The sequence below is a fragment of the Rhinopithecus roxellana genome, chromosome 14 (assembly GCF_007565055.1).
Source record: "Rhinopithecus roxellana isolate Shanxi Qingling chromosome 14, ASM756505v1, whole genome shotgun sequence".
Classification (NCBI taxonomy): domain Eukaryota; kingdom Metazoa; phylum Chordata; class Mammalia; order Primates; family Cercopithecidae; genus Rhinopithecus; species Rhinopithecus roxellana.
Genome location: NC_044562.1, coordinates 102,468,841 through 102,486,063, shown reverse-complemented (window position 1 = coordinate 102,486,063; position 17,223 = coordinate 102,468,841). Strand labels below are relative to the sequence as shown.

The 17,223-nt window shown below is 35.3% G+C and overlaps 1 protein-coding gene across 3 annotated transcripts in view; it reads right to left on the bottom strand.

Moving 5' to 3' along the window:
• Positions 1–17,223, bottom strand: part of FAP (fibroblast activation protein alpha) — a 73,843-nt gene that overhangs the window by 49,954 nt on the left and 6,666 nt on the right. For all 3 annotated transcript variants that reach the window (XM_010361852.2, XM_030916934.1, XM_030916933.1), the window contains exons 3-6: positions 6,542–6,640; positions 5,502–5,596; positions 4,486–4,560; positions 3,628–3,680 (exon numbers count right to left, since the gene is read on the bottom strand). In XM_010361852.2, coding sequence (XP_010360154.2) covers positions 3,628–3,680; positions 4,486–4,560; positions 5,502–5,596; positions 6,542–6,640 — 322 coding nt within the window. The remainder of the gene's footprint in view (positions 1–3,627; positions 3,681–4,485; positions 4,561–5,501; positions 5,597–6,541; positions 6,641–17,223) is intronic.

The following is a 17,223-nucleotide window of genomic DNA, read 5'->3' as shown; positions in this document are numbered from 1 at the left end:
CAAAAAAATTAATAATCTGTATAAGCAGAAAAAATAAACAAACAATTAAAATTAAGGCTCATTCCCTCTGCACCTACAAACCTAATGAAAAGAAGGCAGGAATGAAGAACTGGAGACATAGGTGTTGATTTCTGTTCTTCCAGTAGTTACCTAAAAGTCACTTAACTTTTCTGGGTGTCAGTTTTCTGACCTTTATGGTGAGGTGAATAGATTAAATACTTACAGACTGTCAAAGTGGAGAACATCTCTAGAAATTATCTAATACAATCCTCTCATTTTATAGAAAGTAAATATGAGGCTTAGAGAGCTGATAGAACTTTTTAAGACCACATTGCTAGTTCTTGGCAGACCTTGAATTAAACTCAAGTCCTTTTAACCCCTGGGATTGTAAAATTTGCACACACTAGACTGAAATGGTCACTGAAGTGCCTTCCAGCTCTGAAATTCTATAATTGTGCTGAAGTTTAGTATGTGCTCTTCTACATTCTCATTCACAACCCCCATCTCTGTGAATGCATATGCATTTCAAATTTTTGAAAATAAGATGCCATTTGACAATCTCCCCAGGGATCTGACTTGAAATCAGAAAAGGAAAGGAACATCTGATCTCAAGCTAAACTGAAAAACGGATTGTATACTGGGCAGTATGCCTTAAGCTTGTAAAGTCCTCCACCCATGGGGAAATTTCAAATAGTCTATTGGCCAAAACTCTCACTTTGATGCTTAGAGTCACTCTGCAAGTATTCAGTTAAGTGACTTGCATTGTGGAGTTTTTGTAGTTCTTCAGCAAGAATGCATTCAGATTTTTATAACTGTTACAGAGTCATAGGATGTCATGCTTACTTTTTGACTTTTGTCATCTTGAAGATTGGATTAACAGTTTCATCAAGACTGCCTTCATGGGAAAGCAAAGCAAGACCTGCCGCCCAAGCACAATTTGAAGAGCCTCAAAAAAGACTCCTGACCAACCCATCCAAAAAAAGCTCTCCAACCTGGACCTAACATGTGCCTGACATTTCTGCCTTTCCCATTCTTTTAATGTTTGGACAGTTGTGAAGATCTGTAACACACACTGCCTTGATGTAACTTTTTAGGTGCTTGCATGAGACCTAGCAAGTAACGAGGGAACATGGCATAGTTTTGAGTAGGGAAAGTGATTCCCGTGGAAAGTGACCATTGGCGCTGCAATGAGAGTCTTGGCCGCCAGAGGGCAGTACATGAGCACCAGGCCTCTGGGTGATCGGGAACATGTTGAAAGGGATGCGAGATCCCGGTTAAGATTGACCCACGCCTGGCCGGCTCTCTCACGCCAGTAATCGCAGCACTTTGGGCGGCGGATTACTTGAGGCCAGGAGTTCGAGACCAGTCTGGCCAATATGGAGAAACCCCGTACCCACAAAAACACAAAAATTAGCAGTGGTGGCACAAGCCTGTAATCCCAGCTACTTAGGAGGCTGAGGCAGGAGAATTGCTTAAACCCGGGAGGAGGAGGTTGCAGTGAGCCGAGATCACACCACTGCACTCCAGCCTGGGCGACAGAGCGAGACCCTGTCTCAAACAAAAGAAGAAGACGTTCTTCACCTGGTTCACAATTTGGTCTCAAGCTCATGTTACCTTTGATACTGTAACATTGTCTCAGTTTTCTGCATGCAGTGGAATCATCTATGCAATCACACAGGCAGCAGTAAGCTAAAAATCTCAGCGCATGTCTCAAGCCACCACAGCTGCCATTTTCTGTTTGCTGAGTCACTAAAGGTATGAGAAAAGGCGAGGGAGGATGCTTTACAAAGGCGTTCATCTCCTCAGTTTTGCCTACCTAGCTTGAAACCAGTACTGTCTTGTTTTCTCTATGCTAGATTTTTATAGAGTCTTCAAAGGCATATAAAAGACTTGAAATTAGTGGTATTCAGGGAGGCCTGGAATCTCAAACAAGTTTGCCATCCATCCTTCACTTCCTAAGTTATGCTGTATTTACCTGACCGCCCCCTCCCCAAATCTGAAATACTAGATACTTGTGCAGAAAACAAAGAAACAAACAACAAAAACAGTGGTTTGATTAAATTCACTGCAGAGAAACTAAATATTTAATGCGATTTTAGGCCATAAAGCTTATGTAATCCATGATTAAAATATTAGGATTATCATTTTTTTGAATGCTGTTCAATTTGGCGAGCCTCAACAAAAGAATTTCAAAATGATTAAAAGAAAAACAAAGACATGATGAGAGCCTTGAGAAATTGGACTGAAAGACTAAGATTCCCCACTCACTAATCGAAAGATTTCTTAAGAGTAGGGCTGGTGCCCCAAGGTCATTTGCATCTCATTGTTATATGTGTTTCACATAGAAGGGGCTCAATAAATATTTTTAAAATTTGGTGATGATATGGATTCAGAGGCAAGAAGGACTCAGAATGCATTAGATGAATTTTAGATTCTACTTTAAGAAGCACTTGCTATTTCTTAATTTGACAGTTTAAGTAGATCAGAGTAATTCTTTTCTGAACATTTGAAAGAAGTAGATAGATTTAAAAAAAAAAAAATTGTGCTCTTGCTAGACAAAAGGGGAAATAGACCAGAAGTTTTTTTTCAATACCTCTTCAAGCCATATAATTATTTCCCCTTTTATATAACAGCAAAGAGGATATCACATTAAGATGAGTAGCTAAGGCAATTTATTGTCCAAACTTAGCCAGGGTGATTTTTCTAAAGTGCAAATCTGATCATGTCATTTTCCATTTAAAACCCTTGAATGAATCCTTATTGTCATCAGAAAGAAAGATCTAAACTCATTTTAATGATTTCCTCATTATTATTTGGCCTATGCTTCCTGGCTTGGCTGTTCCCCAACCTTACACCACCTCCTACTAGTCAGCAGGCCCCTCCCTCAATTTCAAACAAATTGACCTACTTTGCATTTCCCAAACGCACAATGCTCTCCCTCCCCCTTTTAGGCCTTTACATATTCTTCTTGCTGCCAGAAATTCTCTTCGTCAATCCTTCGCCTATCTGCACATTCATTTAATTTTTTCTTTTAAATGGTAAATGCTTCAAACAGTTAACATATATATGGAAAATGGTATTTGTCTGACAATTTATCTACCAACTAAATTCAAAAGAACATTTAGTAGTTTACATGTCAAATATTTTTCCATTTTAAAAATAATTTTAATATTTTGTCATTTTTATAATAATTGATTTTAAAACAATTAATGGAGTATGTGTTCAGACACAACTAATGCTGCATCTCTCTCCCTCTCTTCCTCCTCCCATCAGTGAAATAGCCGCTCTCCTAAAAATAGTGTCTCATTCCCAAGAATGTTTTTGTGCTTTCCTATATATGTTTTGTCCATAAATAGCACATGTTTAATTTGATCTTCAAAAACAGAAAATCCAAAACAATATTGTGAATAAAGATACAAAATATTAGTCAAATAAAGAGGTGGGTATCCCGTATAAGTATTTTCTTGAATTTTGTAAGCTTTATGGGTACATATATACTGTATTACTGAAAAGTAAGAAACAAAGATCAGTAAGAAGATAAAGTCTTCTTAACCCCAAATCAGAGTTTGGAATGAAAACATTCTAGGTATTAGATTTAAGTAGTATTGATAAACAGAGGTGATTTACCCATTGCTAAGGTCATAGATGTAATATGTTGCTGTGTAAGAGTATCTCCAAAGCTGTCAGAAAGAAGAAAGACAAAAAACAAATTGCAATTGTTAGAAAGCTTATATCAATAATGTATAATCATATATCATCCAATTCAAAGTTCAGAATTCTAAAAGGACTACTTTCACAAGACACAAGGAAGAATATGTTTCAATTCCAAATGAGTCTTCATTTAAAGAGTCTTACTGTGGACTTTTGTGCCGTTTGTGCAAGTTCCAGAACTAATCTCAGCAGTGATTCAACCCTCACTCCATAAAAAGCATACCCAAAGAAATTTCCTAACATAAAAAGCTTATCTTTGCATACTCTATCCCAGAAATTTTCCCTTCATGTTTTACCTGTATTGAAGCAAAACCACAATGATTTCCACAGTCCATAAGGAATACCCTGCACCTGGGTAATTCATTCTAATTATACCCCTTAAAATTGGGTAAAGAGAATTTCATTCAACATGTATTTTTGCTGCAAAATGCTTGCCTTTCTTTGAGTATAGTTTTAAAAATAATAATTGAAACAAATGAGTAAGAATATTTGGCTTATAATTCTTCGTGAACAAAGCTCTTCGTTTTCTTGTTAAGTATGTTTGTGCTGTTGTTAATGAATGATGCAAGTATTATTTTGGACTCTGTTCCTTAAAGTGTTTTCACACTTAAACAAGCTCCATAAGATTGAAACATGTCTTGCTGAAGATTATTGGTGACCAGGGCCTGAATATTTAGAGGTAAAGACAGACTCTTGCTTTCTCTCACTTTTTTAAACCACCTTGTGGATTAGTAGGAGATATAATTGGATATAATCAAGTTAAATAGTTGATACCTTTGAATAATCACTTTCTAGATATACAAATTGCCGATCAGGTGATAAGCCATAATTTGAAGCATTCACACTTTTCTGAAATAATAAAGAGGTTGATTAGAATACAGAAAAGATAACAAAGAGCCATGTAAATTTGTAGTTTTAAAAGAATATTATATTATTAACATACTCCTACATACATAGACTTTCAATGCAATTGAAAAACATATTTTGTGGAACTAAACTATAATTCAAAGAAATTTGCTAGATACTATGGGAGAAGGATGCAAGAGATAATATATACTTTGTGATTTCAAGAAACTTATGAACTTGTTAAGGAGTAACATACTACAAATTAGAATGTCCTATAAAAGATTCAATATAGCATTGCAAAATTATTAAGAAAGAAATGATTAAACTCAAATCAGAGGATTATTGATTGCAAAGAGAAAGAGCGTATGATCTAAACTTGGTTTTAAAAGATTAGTATGTTTTTCAGAGTGGAGAGAGTGGGAGGACTGGCAGCCCGGGGGACAGAACAGTTAAGTGCCCATACTTTATAGCTACCACTTATTAAGGACTTATTCTATGTTAGGCACTGCCCTACGCACTTGTAAATATTATTTCATTTAATTCTTTTATTAAACAAAAGAGGCATTATTATTCCCACTTTACCGAGGAAAACACTGAGGCATAATAAGATTGGTGTAGTGAAATCCTTTACCCAAGGTTTCACGACCAGTAAGGGACTAAGCCAGGATTTGAACCTCAATTGGCCTGACACTAAGGACTGAGTTCTTAACTCCTATCTTATGCTACACTATATTCAAAAAAGAGGAAAGATGTTAGGTGATTTAGAAGAAGCCAAAGACAGTAGTCTAATGGGATTAGCAGACAGAACTGGAAGACTCTAGTGGAGTATGGAGGTGGGAAGGCAAGTTGTGTCCACATCAGGTGCTAAGAATTTGAACTCTGTTTCTTGGTCAATGAAGAGCTGGCAAAGGTTTCTGAGGGGGAAGATGATGTTGGATACATACCATGGTTCTGTTACTCAAAATGGTATATGATTGTCCTGTTTCAATATTATAAAGTACTATATTGTTATCTGCAGATTGATGAAGATATTCTTGTCCTTTAAACAAGAAAGAAAACAAAATTTAAATGGTCTCTGTTAACAGGGAATGCATTCCTAACAGAAGAAACCTATCCTATTTCACAGACCTACTTTGTTTTTCCTCTCTGTCCAGTACACATTGCTTTGTGAAATGTAAAATAGTAGGTTGGTGGTAGAAGGAAGAAGGTAGAATGCTTTGTTCTACTTCACACAAAGATGCCACATTTGCAAACAGCAGCCCTATTTTAGCTGATTCAGGGTGCTTAGGAACACAATTTGGTTTTCTCTGGGTTACAAAGGGGATAAACTAGTTTCAAATGTACATTTCTTTTGCAATAATAAACATAAATTATATTTAGATTGTGTTTGGTTCAACTTAAAACTCACTTTGCATTAATTTTATTTTCTTAAGAGAAAAAATTAAAATACTCCATTTTGTTCAGTGACACAAGATATGCAACTAAAACTGCATAGACTATTTAGTTGATCTCACTATTTATTTGATTAGATTTGCTTTATAACATCCTATTTTGAAAAGCTATATGAAAATACCGATTTCATGACCCTTAAAGGGTTCATTGTCAGATTGAGATTTGCCTGTTCTCCAGATTATCCAGATTAATAATGGGATTTCTCTTTTGGTAAAATTTTTGTGATTTCTCCTAAATAAGAATATATCTACCATTCTCAAAAGTGATTACAGACGTTCAAATTATTTCACCAATGCTTTTTCAACGTTTCTTTTTCTATTTAAAACCCTATTGGCCTCATTGCTATGGGGCAAATCCAGTATGAATGGCTTTGTCAAAATAATGGTTTTTTGAGCACTTGAATCATTCAGATAATTGTTCTTTTGTACGTTTCAACTGATACGGCTTCAGTTACTATAGAGATGCATTGGCACTGAAATAAAAACCAAATAAAATACATTAAAAAACCCCTAAAGATAAATAATGCACTTACCTGAAATCCAGTTTGGAAAAAATGTTTTATAAGAAAATGTCCCATTTAAAATATCCTTCAGTGTGAGTGCTCTCATTGTATTTTCTTCAGAGTTATGAACTTTGGGGGAAGAGCAAACACATCCTTATTAAAAAGAAGGTTAACAACTCAAATAAATTCTAAGCCTGGCCTTCATCTATTCTTTCTTATATGATAATATCTGCTATTTGCTAAGTGGTTGTTGAACTCCTTTCGTAATAACTATTAATTACTAATAATAGTATCTCCTTTTTTGTAGATAGGATAAGTAAGAATTAGGGAGGTAGTTTCACTGTCTGGAAGGGAAAACTGGCTGGAAACTGTAGGGGAAGATGAAGATTACAAAGGAAGGCCATGCAGAGCATGGTTCTTCAGGCAGTGAAGAGTTGTCAACGTTTTCCAGAAGGAGGATGAGATGAGGTTCCAACAACTCTAGTCTTTGCAGAGCTGGGATTACAGACCAGGTAGGTTTGGCTAAAATCCCACTCTCTTATGCAATTCACTGTATTTCCTCACATAGGTTTGGTTCAGATTTCAACTGATTTATCAATGATGTATTTTAGCATCCCAGTTGATCAAATGGGAATGGCCAGAACCCTTGCCTTCAGAAATCTCAAGAGAGGCATTATGAATATAGGCTATTTTCTCATACTGACTATGGACTTTGAGAAAAAGAAAGCAGATCGAAAGGAAATAAAACCCCTTGATCTGTATAAAATATCTTAGAAGTCCCAAGAGTAGAGGGTTTTCTGTAGAAAAGCTAATCTAATGTAGCTCACAAACCACAAACAAATTCAATCTATATTTGAATCCTTCAAAACCATTGTGTTTTTCAAACGTGATCTTATTCTCAGAACAAATATTCATTACAGAGCCCTGAAGCAGTTAGATACACCAGGCAGATAATAAGGCAACCAAATCCCAATGCCCTTTTATATCCATATTGCCATTCTCCATCTCTCCCACCTTACCCCTTCCACAGGCCACTAAAACTTACAGGAGATCCTATACCTTGAGTGCCATTTATGAATCTGGCATTTGCCCAGGTGAAAACAAAACTGTCAAAGATGGGAGTTGTAACTTTATTCTGCTATAAAACTCTTTTTTTGTAGCCCTCCATGACTCTTCCGGTAAAGATCACAAATGATGATCTGGATGGACTACAGGCACTTGCTGGTGTGGGACAGTCTACTCTGTCAGCTCTTCTTGCTCCTCTCTCATTACTTTCTAGACACTAACAAGCCAGGCTTTCTTTTCCTCAAATACTCTTTCTGTAAGGTGTCTACAGCCTTTCCTAGTCTCTCATCTTTACTACTTAACCCAAAAGCTATATACTTCCTCTAAGAAGCCCTTTCTGACCCTCTGGTTTAGATCAGGTTTCCTTTTACACATTCCCGTAGACCATGTTCCTTGCTTTTAGAACACTTGTCTTGGTTTGTAATCGTGTGTATATTTGAGTGATTATTTGATTAATGTTTTCCCACAGTTACCATAAGGCCAGGAATCATGTCTTGTTTTTCTCATAGCACACCCCAAGCGTCTAGCACATACAGGTATCTAATAAATAGTTGTTGAATGAATGAATGCATGAAATGAAGCCTGACTGGATGGCTGGATGGCTGATTGGTTGGCTGGCTGGATGAGATGTGTGCCTTTTCTGAATTCCCTGCATGTTTTTTGGTAAGAAGATCTCTGGTGCTTTGGCTTGCTCACCAATATTATGAGGTACTGGACTAGAAGGTGTTGGCAATCTCTTCCAGCTATGCCATGCTAGATTTTGAAATCTGAAACTCAACCTGTTCTATTAACCTTGTAGTTACATTAATGTTCTGCTATGTATGTAGTAAGAGCAAAATAATAAAGTGGAATAATAATATCTTCTGTTGTTTTAACTGATTTACGCTGATGCATGTATGTGCCACACATTTGATTAGGGCCATGAGTTTATTTCTTTCCTTAATTTGCGGCAACTTATTCCATGGCTGTAAGAATAGTGGCTGGTGAACCCCTTTGCAACTAGACACTGAATACTTAATAGAATTGTTATTCTATTTTTTAAATAATTATCTTTCTGTATTATCTGTGCATCCTAAACAAGGTTGTGTACACTATACATTTATTTGTAATGAAATATCTTCTGTTTAATGAAATGGTCTTATGCAGAATTCGTACCATTGATTTTTTAATTCTCATTCAGTGAATAAAAGACCGTTTACTACAATAGCATTAGAATAATTGCCAAGTATTGTATTTAATGCAATTTTATTTAATTTTCCTAAGAACAAGTTGCAATCCGTTTCTAATGTAATAAAGGGAAAATTATTACACTATTTATAGTGGAACTTATTTTCCATTTGAAACGCACTTAGTTTGTGCATACACAATCCTGAATATCTAGATGGAAAATTTAAAAATGTATTAAGTCCTTTTACTGTGAATACCAAGATCACCATTTTTTTCAAAGAATGTTTTTGATATTAATTCAATAAATGAATATAACCTTAGTTATTTTTTAAAAAGTATAAATAATGCTTCAGTTATGGCTGGTGACATAGTTTTCCCTATTTAAATATCTTTGCATATAATTTTCCTTACTTGTATTATGCTTAATTGAAACATTTATAGCTGTAATTAATCTTCGTTTTCATAGAAGGCTAAATTAAGTGAGATAATTCAACTAAAACATCTAGCTCTATGTGTGGCACATGGTAGCAGTCAATACATGTTACCTTTTAGCATTATTGTAACTCATCAGTATTTTTCAAATAAATATTTTAGATCAGTGTTTCCCAAACAGATTTGTCCACTGGGAATTTTTGCTTCTGAATATCTACTAAAACCACAGTTTGAGAAACACAGTTCCAGACAAGGCTATTAGTATATACAATTAAGCTTTACTTTTATTTTAGTTTAACAAAACTCATCAGTTATGCTTGAACATTTTGTCTATTGCCTAGCTCCATAACTGAACTGTTATAATTAAAACCATAAGTGTAATTAGTACTAATATTGTACAATGAATAAATAAAACATAAAAAACAAGAGTTTTAAATTGCTTTTTAAATACCTACTCATTTTCCTTTCGTATCATTAAAAAGCATTTTGATCTTATCAGATTTCTCAAAAAGATTCTAAGAATTAATTATTTATTCCTTTAAACCTCTAATTTTGTTTATCCAGGAAGGCTGGACTTGATACTATATTTTATATTACTTCCTAGTTAGCGATTAATTTTATATGAGTGCATAGTAGCTACAAATGGCAACAATCAATATAGATAACTTAGCATACGACTCAAAATATCTGTAAAGCAATTTTAAACATGTACTAATTGTACTACTAATTGCCATAATGAGAATAATCCTCACCATCCCCCAGGAAGTGATGAGCGGATGTATGAATAACATATCCAGATGAGCCAGCTACATGTATGTGGGAATGGATTTCAGGCACAGATTGGGCTGGGATGATTACTCCTAACCTCATGTTAGCTTTGTAAACCATATCATATGTCATGTATCCAGGGCTTAGAAAGTGTAATTATGTTGATGTCAGGCTGGGTACATTAAGTTCATCCCCGATATAATCAGAGAAATTTAAATTAGGCATTCTACTCTTCCGGCTAAACATGACCACGTGTTCATAAACACAGTGCAGTAATGTGTCTCCTTTGAGATGGTGCATTAAGTCACATGTTAGAATAAGAATAAAACATAAAGATTGCTTAGAATTTTCAATCCAAGCTTTGATTCTTTGTACATATGGGATTTTGCTTTCTCAACATTTATCCAAATTTATTGAACATGAATGTTTTTTCATCTCAGTGTGGCAAAGAATTGTATAAGACATAGGTCTCCACTCACAAAAGTAGAAGTAGTGATTGATTTTTCTCACTATTATATGTTCAGCTGCTAGGACAGTCCTTGACATAGCACGGGGGCTCAATAAATATTTGCTGAATAAAAAAAAACCCAACTTGACAGATTTTGTGTTCACTCGTTTTGGATAATTCCCCCGAGAATGTATCTGCCCTTACTTTCTACCCTCTATTACAAGTTGTAAATTTCATGTGTAGACTCTTTTGCCTTCATTTAAATATTTATAAAAACTTGGTCCTTGGAGCCCCTTGGAGTGTGCTTATATAAAAAGCAGATTCCTAGTACTTATCTCAAACCTACTGAATCCAGATCTCTGGGGGTGGGATCCTGGTAGTTTTAGTTTTTACCCAGCCTCTTTGATTCTTCTGCAAAGGTTCAGAATCTCAGTTTAATGATTTCACTGAATCTATTTTGCTCAATACACTCCTGTGCCTATCAGTAGGAATCATTCCTTGACTACAAACTCATTGTAGGTGGGTGAGGCTGGCCTGCGAAGCAATCCACATGTCACGGAGAAGAGATTCCACATAACTGAGTGTTGACCATGGCTTCCAAGGAATGTAAATGGCCTACGTTAATGTTTTTCCCCCTCTTCAATGACCTTGCTCATTGCCTTCAAATGCACTCCTTTTTAAGTATATTCCCTTTCCCACACCTGGAAAAGTGGACAAAAGGCAAGGGGACTGATTCTGCCCTAGACTAGACTTAAGTAAGATTATAGGAAAAGCATTGGGGTCATTATTTTCTAGTGTTTGGAATGTGTGTATGTGTGTGTCTGTGTGTAAGTCAGTATAAAATATATCTCCACAGCACCAAATACACTAAATGTTCTAGTCACCCAGAAAATATTCCATTAATAATTATTAGATGAATAAATGAATTTTCATGTCCTCTTCCAAATAATGTTGTAATATTAAATGTAATTATTAGATGATTTTGGAAGAGTAGCTTTGACATCTATAATTTTTAAATTCTAATTGTTGAACAAAAGTAAACATGAATTCTGAAAGCATATCTCTCCTCTGTATATGTTAACACTTACTTGATTAGCTCTTAAGTTTTACCAGTGCTCTTAACTTCATTTTGGCCCATCTTTAGCATAGTTACTTATACATTGCTTAAACACTCTAATTAACTATGCTTTAATTATTTGCATTTTCAACTTATTAAAGCAAAGCTGAAAATTACTTCAATTATGAATCCAAGAAATTACAATTCACAGAAATGATTCACAAGCAAGTAATGATTTACTATTCTCTTAATTCTTTCTTAAAATGTTGTGCTTCTGTTAGGTTTCTGTGTCTGTTTCTGCCATGTGATTTTCTAGTACTGAAAAATTAGGAATGGGTGTCAGAGCAGAGACATTGGATGTTAGTTCTAACGTTCAGCATAAACCAAATGAGAAAATTAAGTGGGCATGCAAATGGCTGGCAGGTCCTTTTGTTCTCACTTTTACACTTGATTTGTAATTGATGCATATGAGGTCATACCAAGGAAAGGAACTAGGGTTCCCAGGGAAAACACACCCATCTTCCTGATGGCTCTGCAGAGGTGCTACCTATGGGGAGGTATCATCTCCAATCATCACACTGGGTTTTGTTTGTTTCTGGAGTGAGTACCACAGGGGCAAGGACAGTAAATATTAGGGCAGGAAAGATACTATTTACAAGCTAATATGATCAAATTGGAACAAGACTGACAACTTTGAAAAACAAGTACATGAGGAGGCTTTAGACGAGTAATAGAAAGTGTTATAATTTATAAGTTATTGTACGTACCAAGCACTCTACATGCATAGTCCTGTTAAATCCTCACAACAACCATCTGAGGTAAATACTTTTGTGGACACCATTTTACAGATTAGGAAATGAAAATTAGCAAGGTGAGCTAACTTGCCTAATACATAGAAAAGCTGGAGTTTAAATTCAGTTGCATCTGGTTTTAGATACTTTGCCACTATACTATAATTAAAATGTAAGTGTACACATACAACAACATACAACAAACACAAAAGTAGGCAAGAACCAAGCAACAAACAAAGGGGTAGAATAATTACACCTCAAAACTTAGGTTAAGAGAAAGTGAGACAATTTGAGCTTTTTCAAAGCAAATAGGTTGCTAGCTATTATAAAGCTACTTACTGCCACTATTATTATTGTCTACTTGAAGAATGTCTCAACTCTAATAGCAATTTTCCATGGTTTTCTCTATGAACAGCACTGAATTACATAAGTTATTCAAAGGATTTGCCGGGATTTAAAAATAGCCCATTTGTGTGTTATTTTATTGTTGTGTTACATTATTTTAATTAGGGTTCATTTATTTTTCAGGATAACTAAGGCTTTCAAAGATCCTAAGATATAATCAACATAATGTTTAAGAACATGAATGGCAAATGACCCTCTGGTGACCCTGAAGATGAAAGCAAGCCTTGTTTATTTTTGAAGGTCTCAGTCTCCTTTGCCAGCTCATTTTCCTCTAATCTCTATTTGACATTTTGTCATGGCTGTTACTGCTGCTACATGGGGCTGGAGAAAGAGCAACCTTCCCAAGTCATTTCATTCTCCCAGGATTTCTACTACATACCCCTGGGCTGAACCACCCCCTAACCCCACTCTCACACCTGACTTTCACTGGATTGTCTTTTTATCTCCAGACATGTCTATTACACTTCCTCTTTAAAATCCTCACTATATATCTCACAAGCACTTCAAAATCAATATGTTTAATGCTAAGAAAAAAATTCCATGCTCCTCTTCCAAATTTATCCAAGTAAATGGCACCACCTACCATTCATGTAGTTTCTCAATACAAATATTTTGGTGTGATCCTTGACCTTCCTCTTCCTTAACCAGCACCCAGGCCTGCCAACCCTGTCTACTGCTTGTCTCTATTTCTACTGCACCCCCAGGGACAAACCATTTCACAATCCGTAGGCTTTAATGGATGCCTAATTGCTCCTCTGCAGTTTCATTCCTGGTATTTTGTTGTGGTTTTGTTTTGCATTTTGCAGTGACTAATGGCATTGTGCATCATTCATGTGCTTATTAGTCATTTGTATATCTTCCTTAGCAAAATGTCTGTCCTTTGTCCATTTTTTAATGGAGTTATTTATCTTTTTATTATTGAGTTGCCAGAATTCTTTGTATATTCTAGATACATGGCCTTTATTGGATATGTATTTGCAAATATTTTTTCTCATTTTTTAGGTAGTCTTTTTACTCTTTAAATGGTATTCTTGGCCATCCTAAAATGTTAAATTTTGATGAAGTCCAATTTATGTATGTTTTCTTTTGTTTCTTGCATTTTTGGTCATATCTTAGAAAATTTGCCTAACTCAAAAACATAAAAATGTATCCGTATGTTTTAAGAGTTTTATAGTTTTTAGCTCTTACATTTAAGTCTTTGATCCATTTTGAGTTAATTTTTGTGTATGGTGTGAGGAATTGGGTCCAACATCTTTTTTTTTTGCACACAGATATCCAATTGTTTCACCATCGTTTGTTGGAAAGACTTTTCCTGTTGAATTGTCTTGGCATCCTCATCACAAATCAATTAACTAAGTATAAGGCTTTATTTCTGGACACTCAATTCTATTCCATTGATCTATGTATCTATCCTTATGCCAGTAACACACTGTCTTGATTACGGAGCTTTGTAGTAAGTTTTAAAATAAGGAAGTGTGATTCCTCCAAGTTTATTATTCTTTTTCAATATTGTTTTAGCTATTTTGGGTCCCTTGCATTTTTGTATGAATTTTAGGATCAGCTCATCACTTTCTGCAAAAAAAGAAAACTATCTAGGATTTGGATAGAGATTACATTTAATCTGTTGATAAATTTAGGCAGTATTGCCATCTTAAAAATATTGAGTTTTATGATCCATAAACATGGGATGTCTTTCCACTTATTTAGATCTTTTTGGATTGCTCATTGGGAGTGTATAGAAATACTATTGGTCCTTACACATGGATCTTGTATCCTGCAACCCTGCTGAACTTTATTGTTAGTTCTAATAGTTTTTTAGTGAATTCCTTAGGATTTCTACAAACAAGATTGTGCTATCTGTTAGTAGAAAGAGTTTTACTTCTTCCTTTCCAATCTGGATACTTTATATATTTTTTTCTTGCCTAATTGCCTTGGCTAGAACCACTGATAAAATGTTGAATAGAAGTGATGAGAGAGGACATCAAGTCCTGTTAATGATCTTAGCAGGAAAACAGTGTGACATTAGTTTTCATCTGTAAGTGTGATATTAGCTATGTTTTTTTATTTTTATTTTTTGTAGGTGTCTCTGATAAGGTTGAGGAATTCTTCCTACTCTTAATCCTTTAAGTGATTTTATCATGAAAGGGTGCTGCGTTTCATCAAATCCTTTTTCTGTATCTATTATAATGACTATGAGGTTTGTGTCCTTTTTTCTATTAATGAAATTTATTATATTAATTGATTTTCAAATGATAAACCAACCTTCTATTCTCGGGCTAAATCCTAATTTGTCATGGTGTGTAATCCTTTTTATATATTGCTGGATTTGGCATGCTAGTATTTTGTGGAAAATTTTTGCATCTATATTCATAAGAGATATCGATTTATAATTTTCTCTTCTTGTGATATCTTTGGTTTGGGCATTATAGTAATGTGGGTAATACTGGTCTTATAGAATGAGTGGGAAAATGTTTTCTTTCATTTTTTGAAAACATTTGTGAAGAATTTGTAATAATTCTTCTCTAAGTGTTTGGTGGAATTTGTCAGTGAAGCCATTTGAGCTTATGAAGTTTTTTTTTTTATTTTTGGTGGGAAGTTTTAAAATTACTGATTCAATCTTTTTTGGTGTTATAGTACCATTCACGTTTTCTGTTTCTTCTTAAGTATTGGTAGTTAGTATCTTTCTATGTGCCTATTTCTATCTGCCTATTTCATTTGTTATCTGATTTTGTTTTGTTTTTGGTGGGGGGTGGGGAGACAGAGTCTTGCTCTGTTGCCCAGGCTAGAGTGCAATGGCACGATCTCAGCTCACTGTAACCTCTGTCTCTCAGGTTCAAGCAATTCTGCCTCAGCCTCCTGAGTAGCAGAAATTACAGGTGTCTGCCACCACTGCTAATTTTTGTGTTTTTGTAGGGAGGGAGTTTCTCCATGTTGACTAGGCTGGTCTTGAACTCCTGACCTCAAGTGATCCTTCGTCTTGGCTTCCCAAAGTGCTGTGATTACCACCACGCCTGGCCTGTTATCTGATGTTTTCTTTTGTAACATACAATTGTTATATCCTGTTCCTTAAGAAGTCCTAACATATCTGTTTTTCCACCATGTATAAATCATAACCTGTATTCAAAATTTTAATTTAGATACTAAATAATACTATTTTTATTATTAATGGGAATAAATATTAATAAATATTGTAAGTTATTCTGTTCTTACTGCATAATATTAGTCAATTAAGAAGGATACTGGAAATGAAAAATAAGTTCTTGGTTCTCTATACACGAGAAATAAATTAAAAAGAGACTGATTGGGGGGAGGAGGGAGGGATGGCATTGGGAGTGATACCTGATGTAAATGACCAGTTGATGGGTGCTGACGAGTTGATGAGTGCAGCACACCAACATGGCACAAGTGTACATATGTAACAAACCTGCACGTTGTGCACATGTACCCTAGAACTTAAAGTATAATAATAATAAAATACAATTTTAAAAAAAGAGACTGATTAGTATTTGATTAACTGTCCTATGAGAAGATCGTTTTATTACATGCCTACTGTATTAATTATTGCTTTTTTAAAATTATACTTCAAGTTCTAGGATACATTTGCAGAACATGCAGGTTTGTTACATAGGTATTATATGTGCCATGGTGGTTTGCTGCACCCATCAACCCGTCATCTACACTAGGTATTTTTCCTAATGCTATCCCTCCCCTAGTCCCCTCACCCCCCAATAGGCCCCTGTGTGTGATATTCTCCTCTCTGTGTCCATGTGTTCTCATTGTTCAACTCCCACTTATAAGTGAGAACATGCAGTGTTCGGTTTTCTGTTCCTGTGTTAGTTTGCTGAGAATGATGGTTTCCAGCTTCATCCGTGTCCCTGCAAAGGACATGAACTCATCCTTTTTTACGACTGCATAGTATTCCATGGTGTATATGGGCCACATTTTCTTTATCCAGTCTATCATTGATGGGCATTTGGATTGGTTCCAAGTATTTGCTATTGTGAACAGTGCTGCAATAAACATACATATGCATGTGTCTTTACAGTAGAATAATTTATAATCCTTTGGGTATATACCCAGTAATGGGATTGCTGGGTCAAATGGTATTTCTGGTTCTGGATCCTTGAGGAATCACCATCCTGTCTTCCACAATGGTTAAACTAATTTACACTCCCACCAACAGTGTAAAAGCATTCCTATTTCTCCACACTCTCTCCAGCATCTGTTGTTTCCTGACTTTTTAATGACTGCCATTCTAACTGGTGTGAGATGGTATCTCATTGTGGTTTGGATTTGCGTTTCTCTAATGACCAGTGATGATGAGCTTTTTTTCACATGTTTGTTGGTCACATAAATGTCTTCTTTTGAGAAGTGTCTGTTCATGTCCTTTGCCCACTTTTTGATGGGATTGTTGTTTATTTTTTTTTTCCTTGTAAATTTGTTTAAGTTCTTTGTAGATTCTGGATATTAGCCCTTTGTCAGGTGGAGAGATTGGAAAAATTTTTCTCCCATTCTGTTGGTTGCCTGTTCACTCTAATGCTAGTTTCTTTTGCTGTGCAGAAGCTCTTTAGTTAAATTA